At 38.4% G+C, this 20,895-nt stretch overlaps 1 protein-coding gene across 1 annotated transcript; it reads right to left on the bottom strand.

Annotated features, from left to right (window-relative positions):
- Positions 1-29: 29 nt before the first annotated feature.
- On the bottom strand, positions 30-19,959 carry rassf8a (Ras association domain family member 8a). Its single transcript, XM_079603133.1, has 5 exons — positions 19,589-19,959; positions 8,107-8,309; positions 3,319-4,283; positions 1,355-1,499; positions 30-167 (listed from the first exon to the last, which is right to left on the bottom strand). The coding sequence occupies exons 2-5, from the start codon at positions 8,207-8,209 to the stop codon at positions 46-48; spliced, it is 1,335 nt and encodes a 444-aa protein (XP_079459259.1). The 5' UTR covers positions 8,210-8,309; positions 19,589-19,959; the 3' UTR covers positions 30-45.
- Between the last annotated feature and the right edge of the window lie 936 nt (positions 19,960-20,895).

Genomic DNA, 20,895 nt, shown 5'->3' with positions numbered 1-20,895 from the left:
ACATATATGGAGAGGTTTTTAAAAACCTGAAGTGATTTATGGTGCTCAAACGTAGATGCCTTCAGGATTCAAACCTGAGGAGATTGGACTATGTAGTCCACGGATGCTGCCAACCACAGGATAAGATAAACCCGGCCGTTTCAGAGAGCCAGTTAATGCAGCGAAGTCTGGGAAATGAAAGAAAACAATTAAATTACATATTATTAAATAACTTTGTCTAATATCTCATTTCACTAACAGGGATCTTAAGAATATTAAGTATAATCAAGGTCAAATGGGAAATTTGAAGAAGACTAACTGAAAAAACAGATATTTACATCTTTTCTTTATTACAATAACAGTTGCTTATGAATATCATACTACTATTTATGCAGTGTATATACAATGCATAGTATGCCACTTTTCTGGCTACATGAAATATGCAAATACAACAGGGCACACTGAGTTAAATACAGTACCCCACAATGCAATGCACTTGATGCATTTCCAGTGTGACTCATTTGATCAGATAGCAAAAAGTAGTATGCAGGATAATATTTCATTCCTATGTAGCCAAGCCTTTGGATAGTGTAAACCAATGGTGTCCAATCCTGTTCCTGGAGATCTACCTATCTGCAGAGTTCAGATCCAACTGTATTTTAGATTTTAATTTGCTGGTTCAGTTGTGTTCGAGCTGAACTTTGCAGAAAGGTAACTCTACAGGAACAGGATTGGGCATCATTGGTGTAATAAACTGTTTGGCCATGACTGCAGAAATAACACTTACAATACCAACTCCAACCACAAGGGGGCACTTTGGATTAGCAATATAAACAAAACAAAAAGGAATCACTTTGAACTTAGTGACATCTACAAACAGAAAGTTTGCAAGTTGCAACTAATGTTTTTTTTCCCCCGTCCAGGATTGACGTCATTAAAGTTAAAAAGAAATAACAGATTTTTTTGAACTAGACAGAGTAAATGACAGAGGTAGGACTGTTGAGTCAATCATTGCAACTATAATCTGTCACGGCACAACTCTCAGCAGTGCTTTTGAATCGCCCTCAGACTTATATGGTTTACAGGGAAAAAAAAACATTTAGCTGTCCTACCCACAAAACCCATTATTATTTTTGCTTTTTAAAAAAGCAGATACTACAAGGGCCTGCTGTTTTGGCACTGCACTAAATTGAAAACAGATGTGGTCTTGCTATTAATGACACTTGTAAAATGCACTCATTACTCATTATGGTTGAGGTCTTGTCGTCATTCATGCTGAAAGCTAACAGTATCCCTTCTGTATGGAGCAATTCTGAACCACAGACTATTTGGTTCTGATATGCGGCTTTGGATATGTTGTCAGTAAAACAGATACCTTTATCATCTCTTGTGTTGCTAGAGTCCTCATCGCCGGGCTCCACGGGCAGAACCGTGACTTTGGTGCCTGTTTGTTGAATAAACTGCTGTAGGTTTACCTGCCTCAACTCTTTAGTCAGCTGCTCCAGCTCATAGTGACTCTCCTGGTGGAAAGAGGGAGGAGAGGGTACTGAGGAAATGCTTGTGTAGTGTTGCATCTGGCATTCAGCCTGCAGCAATGCAATAACAACTGGCTAGTAACAATTCTCCAATGTACTTCCACAAAATTAGCTCAAGAATCCAAACGCATGCGTCATTTACAGCAATCACAGTTTTAGACAGAACCCTGCTGATAAGAGCAGCTAAGACCAGCATGGATTTCAATGCTAGTTAATGTCAGGTTGGTGCTAGTCTAGTTGACCATTTATTGAAGCCAGTCAACTGGCCTGGTTTAATTACTTGAGAAGTCTGATGGGGGACACTAATAAGTCAAGGTTGACTTGACTGGTCAACTGGCCAACATGCTTGGTTAGCCTGGTCCAGTTAGTCCCTGCTGGTAGATGCAAATTTGTTTTTGGCTGGCTCGTTCGTTATCGTAAATGCGTCGTTAGCACGTTCTCGTGGAGCCTTCAGATAATGCTATTTAACATCATTGTCAACACGTTTAAAGGGTTATTTTACCCAAAAATGAAAATTGTCATCATTTACTCATCCTCATGTCGTTCCAAACCTGTAAGGATTTTGTTCATCTTCGAAACACAAATGAAGATATTCTTTATGAAATCTAACCGATTTCTGTCCCTTCATTGACAGCTACGCTTTGACTCTTTAAAAGGTTCATAAAGAGATCGTAGAAATAATATATAGGAGTTGAGCTATTTAGTCAAACTTTTCTGCAGAGATATGATCACTTATAAGATGAATAGATTAATTTTAGGCTTTTATTCACATAAACAGCGAACATAAACCGAAGCTCAACTGAACGAGCTTGACGTGCGAGAACAAACAACTTGCAGAAGCTCAAACGTGCTGCATAACAGGAATGAACCTCATTGATTCTCACAGCTTCCGTTTACTACCACTGGTGTGTGAGTTCTTGAATGTTTATATGGGAATAAAAGCCTAAATTCAACCTGTTCATTATATAAAGCGATCGTTTCTCTTCAGAAAATTTGGACTAAGCAGTTCAATTCATAAGGATTAGTTTTACAAACTCTTTATTAACTTTTTGAGCTATCAAAGTGGTAGTTGCTTAGCTGTCAATGGAGGGACAGAAATTTCATAAAAATATCTTCATTTGTATTCCGGAGATGAATGAAAGTCTTACGGGTTTGAACAACATGAGGGTGAGTAAATTATGACAGAATGTAAATTTTTCAGTGAACTAACCCTTTAAGGCTACAATACAAGGCATCATACACTTTGTAAATGGTTACAGAGAAAAACTACACTAATAACACTAATAACTAACTCTAATACACTACACGAGATGAGATTCACACACTACCAGACTTTCGGGTCATTCCCAAGACAACAAATTTACACAGAAACATGCACTTCATTGCTAGGAGATGCATGAAAAATAAAAGAAATGTGTTCTAAAGTTTGCCCAAGACATGTTTGATATCCTCCGATTGGATGGACTCATAGTCTGGAGCTAAAAAATCGGCAAAATCTGACATTCGGCAGCTAGCGTTGACTCAGCCAGACTGCAAATTGATGTAAAACTGTGGGCAAAAGTTGTGTAGTGTATTCCAGCTTTAGTGCCAATGAGCAAAAATTGCGTACTTCTGGGGATAATAGTTTAATCCGGGTATTGTAGACTTCCTTGAAGCCAGAATGCAACGTACACTAATGAAAAGCAATGCTTGTCTTTATAGCAGAAATCAGAAGCACAAGACTATTGATTACCATTGCGCTCTTCAATTCTATATTTAAAATTTCATATGCATTACTCAATTTTTTGAGTTAATCTTGACGTACCTGCATTCTCTTGCACGACTCAGCCAGTGAGCGGTCCACAGCTCTTGAGCTGTTTTCAAGCTGGGCCGTGTGTTGAGCCTGAGCCTTGAGTTCTGCTTTCACTCTCTGAAGTCTAGCCTTCACTTCCCCTTCACTGGCCTGCTGGGTCTCTCTGGTTTCCTTACGCTGCCTTTGAGCCTCTATCCCTGCCTGTACACCCTGCAGAGACACCAGCCGCTGATCCAGATCCCCCTCACAACTGCGCAGCCGACTGCTCAACTCCTGGATTCGTTCCTGCAGCTGCCTCTCGCTCTCCCGCTCAATCTGGAGCTCAGTTGCCCAGAATTCCTCTTCCTCGATCTCAACCTTGTTCCTTCGCACCTGCTTTTCCAACCTTGAAGCCTCCTCTGTCATCTTCACATACAGTTCATCATCCTGTAGTCCAACTCTTTTCTCAGTCAACATCCGAAGCTCTCCCTCGTATGCATCCATCCTGCTGTCTAGAACGGAAAGAGTCTCCCTTTGCAGCCTCACCAGTTGGGTAAGATCCTCCATCCGGTTGCCTGATAAGCGAGGGGACATTGACGGCGAATTGTGGGCACTTCTCACTAAAACCTCTCGTTGTTTGGCACTACTGTCGCCGAGCCTGCCTCCACTCAGGATGTCCCTCAGACTGCGGGGCACGCCGGTGAAGGTCAAAGATTTGCGCCGTGGCTCGCGCCGACGGAGGGAACGGTCACCTGGAGCTCGGAGCTTGGCCATCAGTGGAAGGCTCTGCCGATGCAAGCCTCGCTCTGGGCCCCGAGGAGTCAGACCTTCAGTTGGGGGGTACTCGTTGAGAGAGGGGCCCGTGCGGTGTAGGATAAACTGCACGTCACCGGCATACTGCCCCCACGTGTTCAGAGAGGCCACCGGACTCTCGTGAGGAACAAGATGCCGCTCGGTGTCCCTCCATTTTTCTATCAGTGTGTAGCGACCTGTGCGACCTATAAAAAAAGAATAAAGTTTGCATTGCTGAGTAAGACTAAGATTGGAACCATAGATATGAAAATTGCACTCAGTAATTTGTTGCGCTGACTAATTACTTATTTTACTATCTAGTGGTGTCAGTGTTGTTATTGTACAAAACAGTAACGTATAGCTCAAAAGTCAGAAAATCCCTCTTTATTTTAATCTATCTGCTGTCAGACATACTAAGACTTTGTTGCTACAGATTTGCATCTTGATTCAGGCTTGACTGACGGATGGGCATTCTGACACCACTTGTTTGCTAACCACAATTCACTCTTTATTTGTTGTTGTTGTAGTTAATCTGCTCACTGTAAAAGTAAGATAGGCTATAAGGAGTTTATGTCAGTAGTTGCATATCCAAAACTGTGACCACACAGTCGAGCGATCGAGAACCGTGCAACCATATATGGCTCTCTCAGGGTTTGCGTGGCTTGTGTCGATTCACTTAAAAATCCACATTTTACATATTTACAAATATTATATAATTCATTGATGCCCATTTGTCATGTATAATACACCAACCAATCGTGATGTGGACAAAACAAGCTCAAATTTTATTGGACAATACGAAGGGGAGTAATTTCTTGGTCTTATTCATAAATCGGTTAAAAACTACATAGACACTGTTGTTGTTTTTTGTTTTTTTTAAAGGGGACATATCATGAAAATCTGACTTTTTACGTGTTTAAGTGCTCTAATCAGGTTTCTTGTGCATCTACCAACCCAGTAAACATGAAAAGGGACAACCCAGTATCTTTGTTTTGGTACTCTTTTCTCTGCAAGCATGTAAACAAAATAAGCAGATCAGATTTCGCTCCCCTTCTGACGTAGGAAGGGGATCTTATTATACTATTACAGCCCCTTGTTCTGCACATTTCCACCCACGGCGCCGCCATGATTTTTGCAAGCTACAGCAGTGTAACCAGTTCTAACGCAATGGCAAAAGTTCAAGCAAAGCATACAAACTGTTCTGTCTTCGGCTGCACAAACGAGCACGACCAAAACATTTAACAGCTGTCTTATAAAGACCTCAGGGTACTGTGTCACCTTGTGTAAAAGTTAAACATGACGGCACATGCAAGTCGATGAGGTGAATCAATGTAACTCCACAGCTACATAAATATATCCACTAACCATTCAGAAACGTCCAGGAGAAGTCAAAAAGTTGCAACCTCTTCCTGAGGCTCTCCGCAAGGCTGCACTCCACTACTGTTATTTTATTAAATTTAATTGAAATAGCGAAAAGAAAAAGACAAGAAAGGAACAATTTGCATCTGTGGAGCAATCTGGATCTGCGGTTTGTCTCTTTACAATTAAATTGCGTCGGTTTATAATCGGATGTAAATTGACTACAAAGCACTTCGCAAAACCTTTATTTTAACTAGTGTTAATTTACTCTTATTTATGTGTTGAATATTGATTTACTATTTGATGAAACTATCCTAGTTGGTTAAATTAAGTCTAAGTGTGATCTATTATGTGAAATGTAGGCCGTTAGGTCAAGAACACACAAAATGGTGACGCGGAATTACGTATAAATATATAATTATAGTGATAGATTCCCCTTTTTTTACATTTGAGACCGTGAACTCTCTGCACATCTCTGCTCCACTACCATATAATTTGCTACTTGGCAAAACAACCAAATAATTTATCTTAATATGGTTAGAGCACTTTATTTGAAGATATACTGTGTTTGAAATAATGAGAAATTATATTTTGTACTAATATTTACCCTCTGTAAAAACATAGGCATTATTCCCAAAACTGTGAAAGAGGATCGAGGTGTTCTTGAGAGTTTTTTCTTTCAGTAGAATGAGTCAGATTTTCCATGTCAGCGGGCACTTTGGTTGCGCCAGCGCGTTTCACACTAATACAAGAGGGGGCCCTTAGATTATACCAGTCTGAGTGCAGCTGAAAATAGAATCAAACGGTGACGTCGACAAGACAGGTTTAAATTAGGGGTTCAAAAACAAATCGCTTTGGGTCCCACTGGTGATGTAATTAACTGAGATCAGCATTTGTGCCTCTCCTTAAACTCCATAAAATATGCCTGATGTCTTTAGACAAGCTGTTAAACTAGTCTCAAGCCAATACAAACGCTCCTATACTTAATCTTCTTTTCAATTATAAAATGGATGATGATTACTCAATCAACCTGGATGCCAGATGGTTTCAGCATCACTGAGAATTTATGGCATCTGTCAGCAATATAGTCTCCCATTCCACTGTTGGGAAGTAGTTGTTTTGGTAGTAAAAGCTCTTTTCCAGTAAAGACCTATTTTTTCAACAGATAGCAATAGCATGACAGAATCCTTTATCACTCTTTTAATGTCATATTGTGCTACTCCTTGTACGTTGGGAAGCCTTATTCATTTTGGTGAATCAGTTTTTTCAGATGATTCATTTCATTGATCTATTCGTTTGAAGGCTTGTCCCAATTGGCACTAAGCCTGCACTTTAGTGATGCAAGGCCGCTTTTTACTGTCAGGTAGACGTCTGCTTAGCATAAGTGCACAGACTTTCAAGTGTACTTATTTATTGCAAAATAAATATTTACGAGTTAAATACTGCTACTTATAAGTATAGCTGCATTTCCATTACCCTTCAAATTGCGCAAATTGAAAATACTCCCAGTGGAAACACGTCAATTTCGCAAAAACTCCCATATATCGCAAAGTTTTTACGTCCGCATTAGGTGGTTTTTCAAGCAATTAGAAATTTTCGCGAAACTACAATGGAAACAGTTTTTCCGCATTTACAGTCACCTGGCGTACGTAAAAGTCGATCATTCTTTGAAGACGACGCGGTGTGTTTGGGCAGAAGACGAGACTGAGTTATTTATTAAACTCATTTAAGACAAAATAATTATGGGAATATTGGATTCTAAACAACAAAGAAATGCCACAATTTATCAAGACCTCGGAGCAGATAGGAGGGAGAAACACCCAGAAACAACTTATATGTGGCCGCTCCCAAGTATAAGGGGCTTTCCTTGCCATTAATACTTGGATAACACGCCTACGTCTCCATCGATTGAAAATGATGGCTTTTTAAAAAAAAATATATGCGGTGCCATGATTTTTGGATTGACTTATCGCGAGAAGAAAAAGAATCGCATAACATCATCAATGGAAATGCCGTCATTTCAGTCAATCGACAAATTTTTATCGACATTTAGAAAATATCGCAAATGTTTTGTGCAAATCTGTCATGAAACCAGGCTTATGTTTCCAATCATGAATATCAATTAGGTTAAATCAGTTTTATTATTTGTTTCATGTAACTAAGTGTTCAAGTTTGATAATGTCCAGTTTGTTAAGCCATACAAGTTTGGAACGACAATGAGGGTGAATAAATGAAAGTTTTTTGTCTTTTTTTTTTTTTTAGAGAGATTAGATTTGAATAATGTTTGCATCATTATTTTCCTGTTTATCACTGTAAAAGCTGCTTTGAAACAATCTGTAAAAAAAAAAGCGCTATATATGTAAGAGCCCTTGCACACTAAGTCCGAAATTCACGTCCGAAAAGTTAACGTCACGAGTAATCATGCTTACACACTGCCTCCGAAACTTTCGTCCGTGATATAATAAAAAAAATTTGCGTTTTTTGCATTCTTAGCAAGCATTTGAATGGTATTTTGATAATTCAGAGCCACCGAATGACGAATACGAAAAAAAATGCAAATGAAAATTTCGGACTCAGTGTGCAAGGACCTTAAAGGTGATGATTTGAATGTTCCATACAACTTCTTACAAAATTAAAGACTATATTGAAGGAGCAATTGAGGCTCCTTACCAATGGCTTGAGCCAAAGCGATGACCACTTCCTGGCAGGTTGTGGTCTCTGTGACCCCACAGACCACGCGCTGAACTCCATCGACCCACACCTTCAGCTCCATCCCGGGTCAAACTCTGCAGGGTCTGGGGCGGCTGGTCTGTGACGTCATTCCGTTCTGCTCCAAGGGTCCAGCGCTACAGCTGTCAGGCCCTCACGCAACTCTGCAAATGTACAACAAGGGTTAGGAAACACCTGGTAAGATATGTACATATCTCACTGCCTTAGGGGCCGTTTACACGACACCATTTTCAACTAAAAACTGAATACTTTTTATGCGTTTTGGTGGCCTGAAAACGCAAACTTTTGAAAACGGGTTTCAAAGTACAAGTTTTTGAAAACGACACCCTTATCATCTCTGTGTAAACTACAAAAATGTAAATCCGTGAAACGATGTCATCCACATGCATATTACGTGTTTAGTCTACAGGCTTTTTTGCAAATGAAAGTATACAGATATTAACAAGTTTATTACACAAATCTACACAATATAACATTTTGTCATGAAGAATGAAAGGTTCCTAACAACAGACCTCAAGGATGTGGTATGTTTTTCGAAGACTTTGAGTTCAAAGGTTTTGATATTTTCTTAAAGAAAGTAAAAAGGGACTTTATATCAGAGCAGAACTTTCTAAAATTGGGATTGCAGTGAATGGTTCTGGCTTTGTGAAGATTAAATTTATTCATTTTTAAACAGGACCTATTATGCTTTTTTTACATTTTCAACTCTTATTAGTGCGTAATGTTGTTGTCTGCAAACATATCTGAAAAGTTACAAAGCACAAAGTCACTCGAAAGGGAGTTATTTTCTATATCAGTGCGCACTGTTTCTGAACTCCCTGAAACGCCTCCATTGTAATCTTGAGTTTTCTTCTGGGAACGAATCATCACAATATTTCTCATAAATTATTCCCGCCCAAGGCATACACACAAATAGAGGTGAGGCTTGGTTGAGTTGCGTTAGTAGTGTGTTGAAACTTGTGGTTATGGTTAGGGGGGTGACATTTCCCAAACACACTCGAAACACTTGACCAATCACAACACACTGATCCAGCCGACCAATCAGAGAGCATTGTGCTTTTCGGAAGAAGGGTCTTCATAGAGACAAGAACTAAACAAAGCGTTACTGACAGACTGGGAAGAGAGGAGCTGCAACAATGTAAAATGTGTGAAAAACTATGGGTTTTTTTTTCATTCAAGCATGAAAACCTATTCTAGTAGACCCCAAAAACAAAATCAAGACTTTGTTAAAAGGCACAATATGGCCTCTTAAAGTCAAAGACACCATGTTGACTGGTATTTAAAGGGTAACTAAACCCTAAAACAACTTTTTTTTAGTTAATGATCTGCAAGACTGGGGCTTTATTAATGCTGTTCATTGATGCAAGTAATTTTTTTGATATTTGGGTATAAAGTGATTTAATTCTGCAATATATGGTGTAAAAAAGTCTGAGTGCTGCCCTCTTCAGGTTGAACGATGGCTACTGCAGTTGAATTTTCCTATTGGAAGTTGTGGGGCCCTGTGACGTAAGAGGGTACCAGCTAACCAGCCGAGTCAGGCTCTGACCAGGGGTTTAGTTACCCTTTAAATTAGCAAGTCTGTTCATCACACACATCTTTTGTAAGGCATCAGTGTACTTGAAAAACACAAGACATATACTTATATAGTGTCATTTCTTAACTTAACAGCAAAAGAAAGTCAAATGGGTTTGGAAAAACATAAGGGTAAGTAAATGATGACAAAACTTGGGTGAACTACCACTTTAACGCTATTCTTTTGCTGCTTTATTTTATTTTACGATTGATTCCCAACAAGAGTTCAGAACTCTCTGTTCTTCTCAACTGAATGTTTACTTTTAATGAAGTATCAAAGTGGCATTTGTGGTTAGAAAGCTATTTAAAAAACTTAACCTTTTTTGTTTACTAAAATATATAATATCCACTAACTTTACAAATCTGAAAAGCATCTGGCTAGGAACAAAGACGAGTTTTATAAAGAGAGCCTTTCCTAATCAGGAAACCTTTGTAAAAGGAAACGACTGTGCTGTTAGCAGGAGACCTCTGTGCTTCCAGATGGACACATTTCCTTCCTCAGATTTTGGACTAGTTTTCATCAGCTCTTTTTTTGTTGTTTTTAAACCAAGAGACTTCTGTCTACAAAATGATTCATTCTTTTTGAAACAACAACAACTCACACGTTCCAAAAATAGCATATTTTCCAAGAAATGAATTGGCCATGAATCCGCACTTTTTGTGGAGGTGTGCCGAGGGTGCGAAAAGGAGGAGGAGGAGGATAACATGAAAAACAGTTGGCCGCAATGTGGACGTCCCGCTGGATACAGTGAGACCAGCTGGACCTGACATTATGTTCCTCCCACTTCTGCGAACAGGTACAATTTTAGGACGATGGATTGGCAAACATGCACGCCTGAGCAGATCTTCAGGTTTGCAGAGAAAATTCAGTTTATTTTCTTAGCAAAGAAAAAGTTACACATCTGGGACTGGGTGTAAGATCCATTTGCAGATTTATTGAAGCAGTGCTGTTAATAAGACAAGGCAAACAGTTAGAGGAATATTTAAAGTCGTTCAACATAAATCAAGCTTCGCAAATCAGAAAGGCATAAGACGAGTGGAATCAAAAGAGTAAGTTGAGAGGACACACCGATAACACAACTAGAATATACAGTATAGTGCAATATATTAGCCCAATTTTGTCTCCAAATGAAAAATAAATTGAGACCCAAAACAATCTCAGTGCAGGCAAGGGAAGAGGAGCAGAGGATTGAAATCACAGAAGATTTACAAAACCCCAAAAATGCACACAAGAATGCAATAATCAAAATAGCTTAAAGGGATAGTTCACTTTGAAATAAAATTTTGGTATGTTTTAGCTTACCTGAAGTGCATCCAAGATGTAGGTGTCTTTGTCTCAGCAGTAGTTTCAATTTTTATATTTTTAGGTCAAACCGTTCTTGTCTGTCAGTCATATAATGCAGGTCTATAGGCACTGTCTCAAATAGCATGCAGAGAAAAGTCCAAATTAAACAATTCCCCATCGTAAGTGCACATTGATGGCCTAAGACACGAAACAAGTGGTTTGTGTGATAAAACGAACAGTATTTATATAGTTTTTATCTCTTTTATACAACCACGTCCATCTGATCTGTTTACTTAGTCTGCGCAAGCGCCGGAGAGCGCCGAAAGTGGTCTCTCGCGCGTGTACGTCCCTCATTGTTTACACCAGAACCTATGCACAGAACAGAGATTGTAGGTAGGACGGCTAATAGAAATGGTAGTTTGCACTTATCCGGGATGTTTAAACCGATGTAAAAAAATACATTTACATAAGCTCGCGCGAACTCATCCGGGAGATCACTTCTGGCGCTTGCGCAGACTAAGTAAACAGATCAGATGGACGTGGTTGTGTAAAAGAGATAAAAACTATATTAATACTGTTAGTGTTATCACACAAACCGCTTGTTTTGTGTATTAGGCCATCAATGTGCACTTATGACTTACGGGACTTTTCTCTGCATGCTATTAGAGACATCTCTGCATGCTTTTTGGAGACAGTGCCTATATACAGTACCTGCATTATATGACTGACAGACAAGAACGGTTTGACCCAAATACAGTGGTTTGAGAAGGGGTTCTGGGACGCAGACTATAAGATGTGTCAAACCCCCTCTCGAACTCGAGGGTTGTCAGTATTTGGAGACGGTGAGTTGGAGAGTTCGGTTTGATATTTCGCTAACTACACTACAATAGACATGGAGCAGCTAGACAGAGTTCACCCGTTTGGGAGTTTTTTAATTGTTCTCTAAAGTGTATGTTTGTAGGTTGATTTCTCTGTCATGTCATTAGCCTACTTACTTTGTTATTTCTTGGTGTCAAATCTGGAGAGATGATATAAAGAGAGGAATCGATTCAGCCCGATGACAGGAACAAATACCGTTTTTAAACACAAATTAAGGCTTTCCCTCTCGTGTTTCACAAACGCTTCCACTGCCCTCTGTTCAGTCCACTTTCATCTTTTATCCAGTCTAAAGGACTTCATCTCGCCACAACTACAGAACCACTATAAAGAAATACTACTCCACTACTTCCTATAACCCAAGGTCACTTACAGAAACAGTAGCTTGTGATTAAATATTTATTTTAAAAAGTAACATCAAATTAATGTTAAATTGACAGCGGCAGTTTTATGTAGGCTATTAGAATTGGAAAAATATAAAAATCTGATAAAATTCACCAGCTATGTTTCATTTGGTGCCACTAGGAGCAGAAATACTTTTTTTTGCATTTAGTCCATTTGTTTGAAAAGCTGCTGCTTTGTTTTTTAACTCCCCTTATTAACATTCAAAGCAATTTTTTTGTTAACGGCCAAAATGACAAGATTACACAGTCTACTTTCAAACAATTATTAGTCTTAGCTCTCCCTATTTCTTTGAAGAAGTTCTAAAATCAATACAAATCTGTTTTTTTTTTTTATTCACTCTGTTTATAGAGCTTTGAGTTTGGCTCCAGAGGCGGGACAGGGACGATTTACAGACTCTATGGGGCACTGTGCTGGAAAAGTAAAGCAGTGCAGTCGCCAAAAACCACAGTTTCAAGACAGAGCTCCTCTCTGAATGAAATACTACACCCGTCCTGCACTAATAAAATCTCCAAGCACACAAAATTATTTTTTGCACACAAACTTAAGTCTTCACTTGAAGATTCTTTGCAATTGAAAAGTCTAAATTGTTTGTTTGTTTATAGTTTTACGCCATGCCAGAAACCATGGCTATATTCATGGCAAGAAAGAGAATTTAAAAAAAGAATGATTAAAATATTGTTAATGCAATTAAAATTGCAATTACGAGGTTAACAGGTGTTTTTGGAGTAAGATACATTTCTTTTTCATGAGATTACTTCCTCTTCTTGGCCGGGTTATGTTTCTCCATGTCGTGAGGCTTCATACGCTGATATGGCATTCATTACCGTACGATCATTCGTACAATGGCAGCATACGAATGTTTCATGAATCACACGTGAACCTTGTCGTAAGTTGATTTCTGCACATTTAAATTGATAAATGGGGCCATTGTGTTTTGGATTAGTTCTGTTCCTGTTGTTCCCAACAGGAACCTTGTTTCTTTGAGTATTTAAGCCCTTAGTTATCTTTATTCTGTGTTCAGTCACTTCTATATTGAACATTGTTTTGTTATGCATCTCCAGAGTTTCTCCTACGCGTTATCTATTAAACTGTTTGTTTCTCTGAATCTCTATTGTCTTTCTTTGACTATGACCAAATCTGACAATGACAGACATTTTTTTTGAAAGGTTTGGATAACTTATTTTTCATAATTCATCTTAAAAATAGCTAATTTAGCTTGATATTAAAACAAAAATGCTTTTATCCAAAGCAGCTTAAAGATTTTATCATCAGTATTATTAAACATTTCATATACGTGTTTCCTAGGAATCAAACCTATAACCATGCTATCGCCATGCTCAGCCATTTCTGCTACAGTAACCCAATCATTTACATACAAGATATAATAATCTTGTGTTACTTTGCATTAAAATAATCAAGCCAATATTATATATGTACAAATACATGCACTACCCAACAAAAAAGTGCCTTCTCAAGTAAAAGAGGCAGTACATTGAATGTCTCTGGTTTAGTGAAGAGACATATGGTGCGGTGGAACCCCCATGAGCTCTTCTGTCGGAGCCAAAATGGAAAAAATATGGTTTATTACAACTGGAGCCATTGGGTTTCTTGCCAAATTTCTAATTTTTGATTTATACAGGGCTTGGAATAGTTCAGAATCCAGGCTGCCAAATGCGAGGACATTCAAATCACATTTTAAATTGGGCCATAAATTTATACAAAACTTCCCCACTTGGAATTGTCATACAGCATTTGCCATTTCTTCATCTCTATTCAGGAGTGAGATACTCAACAAATGTCAAAGATGCGACATTTGTAGCATGCTGCATATAATTTTCCTTCCATTTTCCCCTTTGGTGAGCAGATAAGTACTTTGTCCTTCATTTTTTACTACCCTTTAGCGTCCACGACAACAGATGGAGTCCTGCAGCCAATAGTCAGATGCATTGTGGGGGCCATTTTGTGTTATTTTGCTGCTAATGCAAAAGTGGCCTGCAGCCCTCTGTATTTTGACATTTTTCCAGGAGCGATCACTGAGGCAAGGAAGCCCAGTTAACGGATGACTTCACGTCTGCTGCATGCATATATGTTTGACTAAATTAGCCAAAATCACAAGGGAACCGTGGTCGTCAGCACAAGATGTGATATCAAAATGTGTGTAATTTAAAATTTGACCTCTATAACAATGACACCTCAGTAACAATAAATGAGATCACAAGACCATAGTAGCCTATTTGTTGGATTTTTCACAATACAAGAGCAGAATAAAAAGTAAAAACACAGAGGCTAAAAGAGCCACAGTCGCCCAATGAAGCATTAAAGGGGTGGTTGAATATAATTTCACTTTTCTAACTTTATTCCTCCCGGGTTAGTGATATCACCAACCCTAAAATTTACATAAAATTTCTCTGCCCTACATTCTAGGGGATGTCATGAAAACACAAGCATATGTCTACGTCAAGTGTGGACATTGAGAAGTACTGGAGCTACACAGGGCATTTTGAACTGTTTTGTTCAGGTCACCGATCTTAATCAGGAAGAGACGGTGTTAAATCTGATTGCCGCCTCACTACAAGCACTCCATTCAAACATCTGCACATCATGCCGAGCACAAGTGATCACTTAGTCGGTCTAAAACGAGCCCTGCAGAAGTCAATCAAGCACCATTTGTGAATGTCATAATGAAGCACTTGAGTAAACGACTGTCCATTTGGTGACTACAGTGCTGGATCCAACTCTGAGTTCATCATGAAGACTATACTGAGTTTGACTGATACAATGCTGTGTTAAATAGGACAAAAAATTGTGAACATCTCAGGATATCACATTAATAAACTACTTATGTCTATTTATACTGTAGTTGCTTTCAGACCAAGGATAACTATTGAACTGCACATCTCAAATTAACTCAACTGAGTAATATCCTCTTACCATTGCTCATACTTTCAGGCATTTTCATATGATTCAGGCATTCACATTTTCCCTAGGGAATCACTGAAGTAAGATACCCAATGTTTTCCTGCCAATTTAACTATAATCCTTGTCCAATTTTGTGTGTAAATATAAACAACACACTTCATTTCAACCTGCTTATTAAAAGCATTTGGCAAGCATTTTTCTCTTCAGCTTTGTCCATGAGGTAGAGAATAATTTGAGGTGCTTGCTAAGAAAAACAAAACTTATTATTATAGCTCATTTGTGTTAGTGATTTCAACAGAGACTTGAATTCCAAAGTTAAATTTAGGAGTAGATATTTTGTACGAGAGCTCACATTTTCTTCTTCAACTGCATAAAGGCTAATATAGAAATATACCCTCCAAATATTCCTTCATATGGGAAGCTAACTTTACACATGTGTTATGAAACCTTACTTTTGGTTGTTAAGAATCAATTGAGCTAAACCTTAAAGTCTGAGGAAAGGATCAAATTAAAAACAAATGATAAAAGATTCAAGCTTCTGCATTAGTGTCTATTCAAAACCAAAAGAGAATGAGATACATTCTTGAGGAATGAAAGTGTGTCGCTATTGCTGAGCTATTTTGGATTAACCTTTTATTCTGCTTGTACTTGCATTAGCTGCCATGCTACATGTAATTACTAGCAATTTCTCCACTCTCCCATAATTAGTTGCAGGCCTCGGCTGAAACCGTTCCAAGAGTGAAAACACTCTGAGAAATATCGACAGGGATGGCTGGATGGAGAAAGAGAAGGATGGATGGCATGAAAAAGGGATGGATGGGTGGATGGAGAAAGAGATGGATGGCATGAAAAAGGGATGGATGGGTGGATGAAGAAAGAGATGGATGGCATGAAAAAGGGATGGATGGCTGGATGGAGAAAGAGATGGATGGCATGAAAAAGGGATGGATGGGTGGATGGAGAAAGAGATGGATGGCATGAAAAAGGGATGGATGGGTGGATGGAGAAAGAGATGGATGGCATGAAAAAGGGATGGATGGGTGGATGGAGAAAGAGATGGATGGCATGAAAAAGGGATGGATGGGTGGATGGAGAAAGAGAAGGATGGATGGCATGAGAAAGATGGATGAATGGATGGATGGAGAAAGATGGATGGCATGAGAAAGATATGGATGAATGGATGGATAGATTGATGGAGAAGAGAAGAATGGCATTAGAAAGGAATGGATGGATGGATGGCATGAGAGAGGGATGGATGGACGGATGGATGGCATGAGAGAGGGATGGATGGATGGATGGCATGAGAGAGGGATGATGGATGGATGGAGAAAGAGAAGGATGAATGGCATGAGAAAGGGATGGATGGCTGGATGGAGAAAGAGATGGATGGCATGAAAAAGGGATGGATGGGTGGATGGAGAAAGAGAAGGATGGATGGCATGAGAAAGATGGATGAATGGATGGATGGATGGAGAAAGATGGATGGCATGAGAAAGATATGGATGAATGGATGGATTGATGGAGAAGAGAAGAATGGCATTAGAAAGGAATGGATGGATGGATGGCATGAGAGAGGGATGGATGGACGGATGGATGGCATGAGAGAGGGATGGATGGCATGAGAGAGGGATGGATGGATGGATGGAGAAAGAGAAGGATGAATGGCATGAGAAAGGAATGGATGGATGGCATGAGAAAGATGGATGAATGGATGGATGGAGAAAGATGGATGGCATTAGAAAGATATGGATGGATCGAGAAAGAGAAGGATGAATGGCATGAGAAAGGAATGGCTGAATGGATGGCATGAGAGAGGGATGGATGGATGGATGGAATGAGAAAGGGATGAATCAATGGATGGAGAAAGAGAAGGATGAATGGCATTAGAAAAGGAATGGCTGAATGGATGGAAAAATGGATGGCACGAGAAAGGAATGGATGGATGGATGACATGGGAAAGAGATAGATAGATAGATAGATAGATAGATAGATAGATAGATAGATAGATAGATAGATAGATACTTTCAAAGGTCCAAAAGGACATAAAAGTAGCATGAAATCAATCCAGACTTGATACTCTAAATGAAGTCACACAATCACTTAATATGATTGAACAGATCAAAATTGAAGGTCAAACCTCGGCATACGTGACCAAAGAAGACATTTAGGTCTGAGGTCGATCAATGTTTTGATTTGATGTGCGAGTGATTTAAGCCGTACATTTTGATCTGTTCTTCATATAAAGTGAACATGTAGCTTCAAACTATTTAGAATATCTCGAGTCCCTTGGATTACCTTCATTCTACCTTTGAGCCATTATTGAAGCTTGGAGGTTTTTGAGTCCAATTGACTTTCATAATATGTACATAAACAGCGGAATAATTCTTCAAAATATCTTCCATTATGTACCAGAGACGAATGAAAGGCACACAGGGTTGGAATGACATGAGGCGAGTAAATAATGACAGAGTTTTCTATTTATGGGTGAACTATCCCTTTAAGCGTCTAATACTGTACAGTTACTAAAAAGATTAGCAAGTGACTAAGCCATTGTGGAGGATTGAAGGCATGCAGGTGGTTATCCGAAGACTTGGGCCTTGATTTGACACCATGGAAACTGATAAGAGTGAGGTTACACATTCCACACAGCTGGCCACTGAAGGAGATAAGACGTTTCTGGTTCCCTCTCGCTCTCTCTAATCCAACACATGAAGTTATGTTCATCTTACACACGTTATATGGCTAAGAAATGTTATTTTTAACCACGTTTTGATACTAAAGGTATAGTTTTTTTTCCCCTGGTATACTCTGAGCTACAACAGAGTACGGATGGATATTTAAACCTCGTGTTTTGAATCTTGTTGCTTCCTGAGGGAAAATGAAGGTGCCAAACAAATGCAAAGTAGAGAAACCACACAATCAAACTGAACCTTGAAAGACCTCCCATCTGCCAAACACAGAGGAGAACTGTGTCCTCACCGAATCTCCCATCTGGGACGACGGAGGAAGAAAAACAAACCTTTTTCCCCCACCCCAGTAAAACAATAACCTGAAGGTTTGGAAGAAAGTGAGTGAATTCACAGTGAAATCTCTAAAATCTTGCTCCTAAATCCCTTGGGTGTCCTAGAATATACTTCGCTATGCTTGATTCCTTCATGCAAGTTTGGCACATTTAGCCTGTAAGAGTAAAAACAATGAGGTGCTTTCATGGAAGGTAACAGGAAAACAAAGCTTTCCAAGGGAATAAACCTTGCCAGGTTTTAAACAAAGTCCTACTCTAAGGACGTTAGATGCATGCCAATAACAGTCCACCTACTGTGGTATTTAACTACAAACCAGCAAGAGTTTGTTGAGTCTCAGCTGAGACTGTGCTTTAATAAACTTGAGAATATCCATCGACCCCCCCCCAAAAAAAACCCTCCGCACCCACAGCTAGGACGTCGAGACTGGCAGAATCACGAACATCTGGATGGCACGTTTAGCTGGATATAATACCGCCTTTGTTCTTTTGCCATGCTTGTGATCAGCAGGCTAGCTTTGAAGGACCAGCCAAAAACTGAGTTACGGGGTACTGGATGAAGTGTCAACGTGACTAAGTGGTTTATTAATAATCTCTCATCCTACCACTTTCAATAAAGTAGTTACACACTGTGATGCATTTGCATACTTGAGGAAAACATAAAAAGTGCACTAAAGAAACTGAATGAGTATTTTACGATCAATATAAAAGACAAATAACCAAATGATGAATGAACCATTAAACTTTCAATTTACATACTAATTCATTTTTACAAATATTTAAAGGATATTACATGTTTATTAATTAGCTAGATTATGGGCTGATTTGGTCCAGAAATAATATTGTCAAATAAACAAGATTAAAAAGTCTTACAAATATTGATGTTCTTCTGAAGCAGACTGATACTTCAAATATTAATAATCAAACATAATTATGTGGCAAAAAGCTGAAAACAACTAAAGTAGATTAATAATATAACCACATATATGCAAGTATACTGGTTCAAACCACTGAATCCACATATAAAGGACTTAAAAGTACTAAATAGCTCATAATGTAAACTCGCGATTTGTGTTGATGTTAATTGATACGATGCTTTTGTATACAGAATACTAAAGACGTGCTGTGTAAATACTGTTTTTAGTTAAATAACAACGAATTTACAATACAAGCCATAATAAAACTGATAAAACTTTAGATATTTAAGACTTCAGCTGTAACGTTGCACTTTAAATATTTAAGGTTGTGATGCTGAATGCGCATGATGGACAGACCTCAAACTAGGCTACTATATTTTCATTTACATTTATTAATATTAAATTGTTCCGCATGCGAAATCTTCTTACCTTTTTTTTTGTGCCTAAATGTAGAAAATATTTATCCACTTTTTGTCCGAGACGATGTTACATTGACCAAAGTTTGAGCAATAATTTAAAGGACACTATAATGTTCAGGTTTTTGTCCTGTGTTAAGTCTTACTATAAAGCTCTGTTCGCTAAATATAAATGAAAAGCTCTTGAATTTTGTCTTTGTTCACATCGCTAAAGTCTGAGAAAAGAGCGGATTTCATCCGTTGGGATCGCCGCCCCACAGGAAAAAGTTTCCTCGCTGTGCTGCCGCTCCATCCGTGCTAGTATGTGGAAAACACGACCATCTGATCTCACTCGCCGTATTCCCTCAAGTCCCGCCCTCAATTTGATCATTGTTTGCTATGATTGGTACGTCTTGCGAATCTTCCATTATCTGTCCAATCAGAGGCAGCTGTTGAGAGGCTCCTATTGGCTCATCCTGTCGCAGGAGGTGGGACTTGTGTGAATACTGGTGGGCGGCAGCTCTTCCTCAAGAGGGCGCCTGAACGACGATCTGATTTAAACTTTTTGGTATTAATTGTATTTATTTGCATACTAAGACGTATTTTAATTTACATAATTTAAGTACCAAGGAATCAAAACTTAAATATAAATAGAAATTAACCCACGGAACCTCTATTTAAAAGCATTCCCTAATATCACGCGGTGATTGGGACATTCTGCAGCGATTTGAACCACGTGACAATGACGCCAATAGTTTCTTTTTTTTAACAATTTTTTAAACTCTTTTTTCATCTTTAATAGAAATATATATATTTATATTAATGCCATGAACCAGAACAATACAATGATACATAATAATCCAAAGTAAAAATACAAAGTAACTAAAGTAAAATAAAACAGTGCCAGAGGAGAAGAACAAGATTATAACAAACAAAAGAAAAAGGGTGCTACTGTATACAACATCATAACTGTTTACAATGCTATAAGCTCTAATTGCCTTTTTACTCGTGCAATTACACAAAACAGAACAATAAAGCTTGAAATCATTTTTAAAGCGTCAATGAAGCAGTTTGAATAATACTGTACAGCTTTTATTTTTCTGCTGGTTTTATTATTATTATTATTTGTATTATTATTCCTTTTAGTTCGTTTACTTTCATTATTTAGTTTATATATCATACATATTCTATTTTTCTACTTGTCTGTTGTCTGAATGTGTTCAATATTTTAAACGACTATTGTCATGTTCATTGTTTGTAATGTGACTGGCATTTAAATAAATAAATAAATAATTATTGTTAATATTTACAGCAGAATAATAAAACAAAATCGTTTAAAAC

The sequence above is a fragment of the Phoxinus phoxinus genome, assembly GCF_949152265.1.
Source record: "Phoxinus phoxinus genome assembly, chromosome: 25".
Taxonomy (NCBI): domain Eukaryota; kingdom Metazoa; phylum Chordata; class Actinopteri; order Cypriniformes; family Leuciscidae; genus Phoxinus; species Phoxinus phoxinus.
Note: the sequence above shows the minus strand (reverse complement) of the source record. Positions and strands in the feature narration are given on the sequence as shown.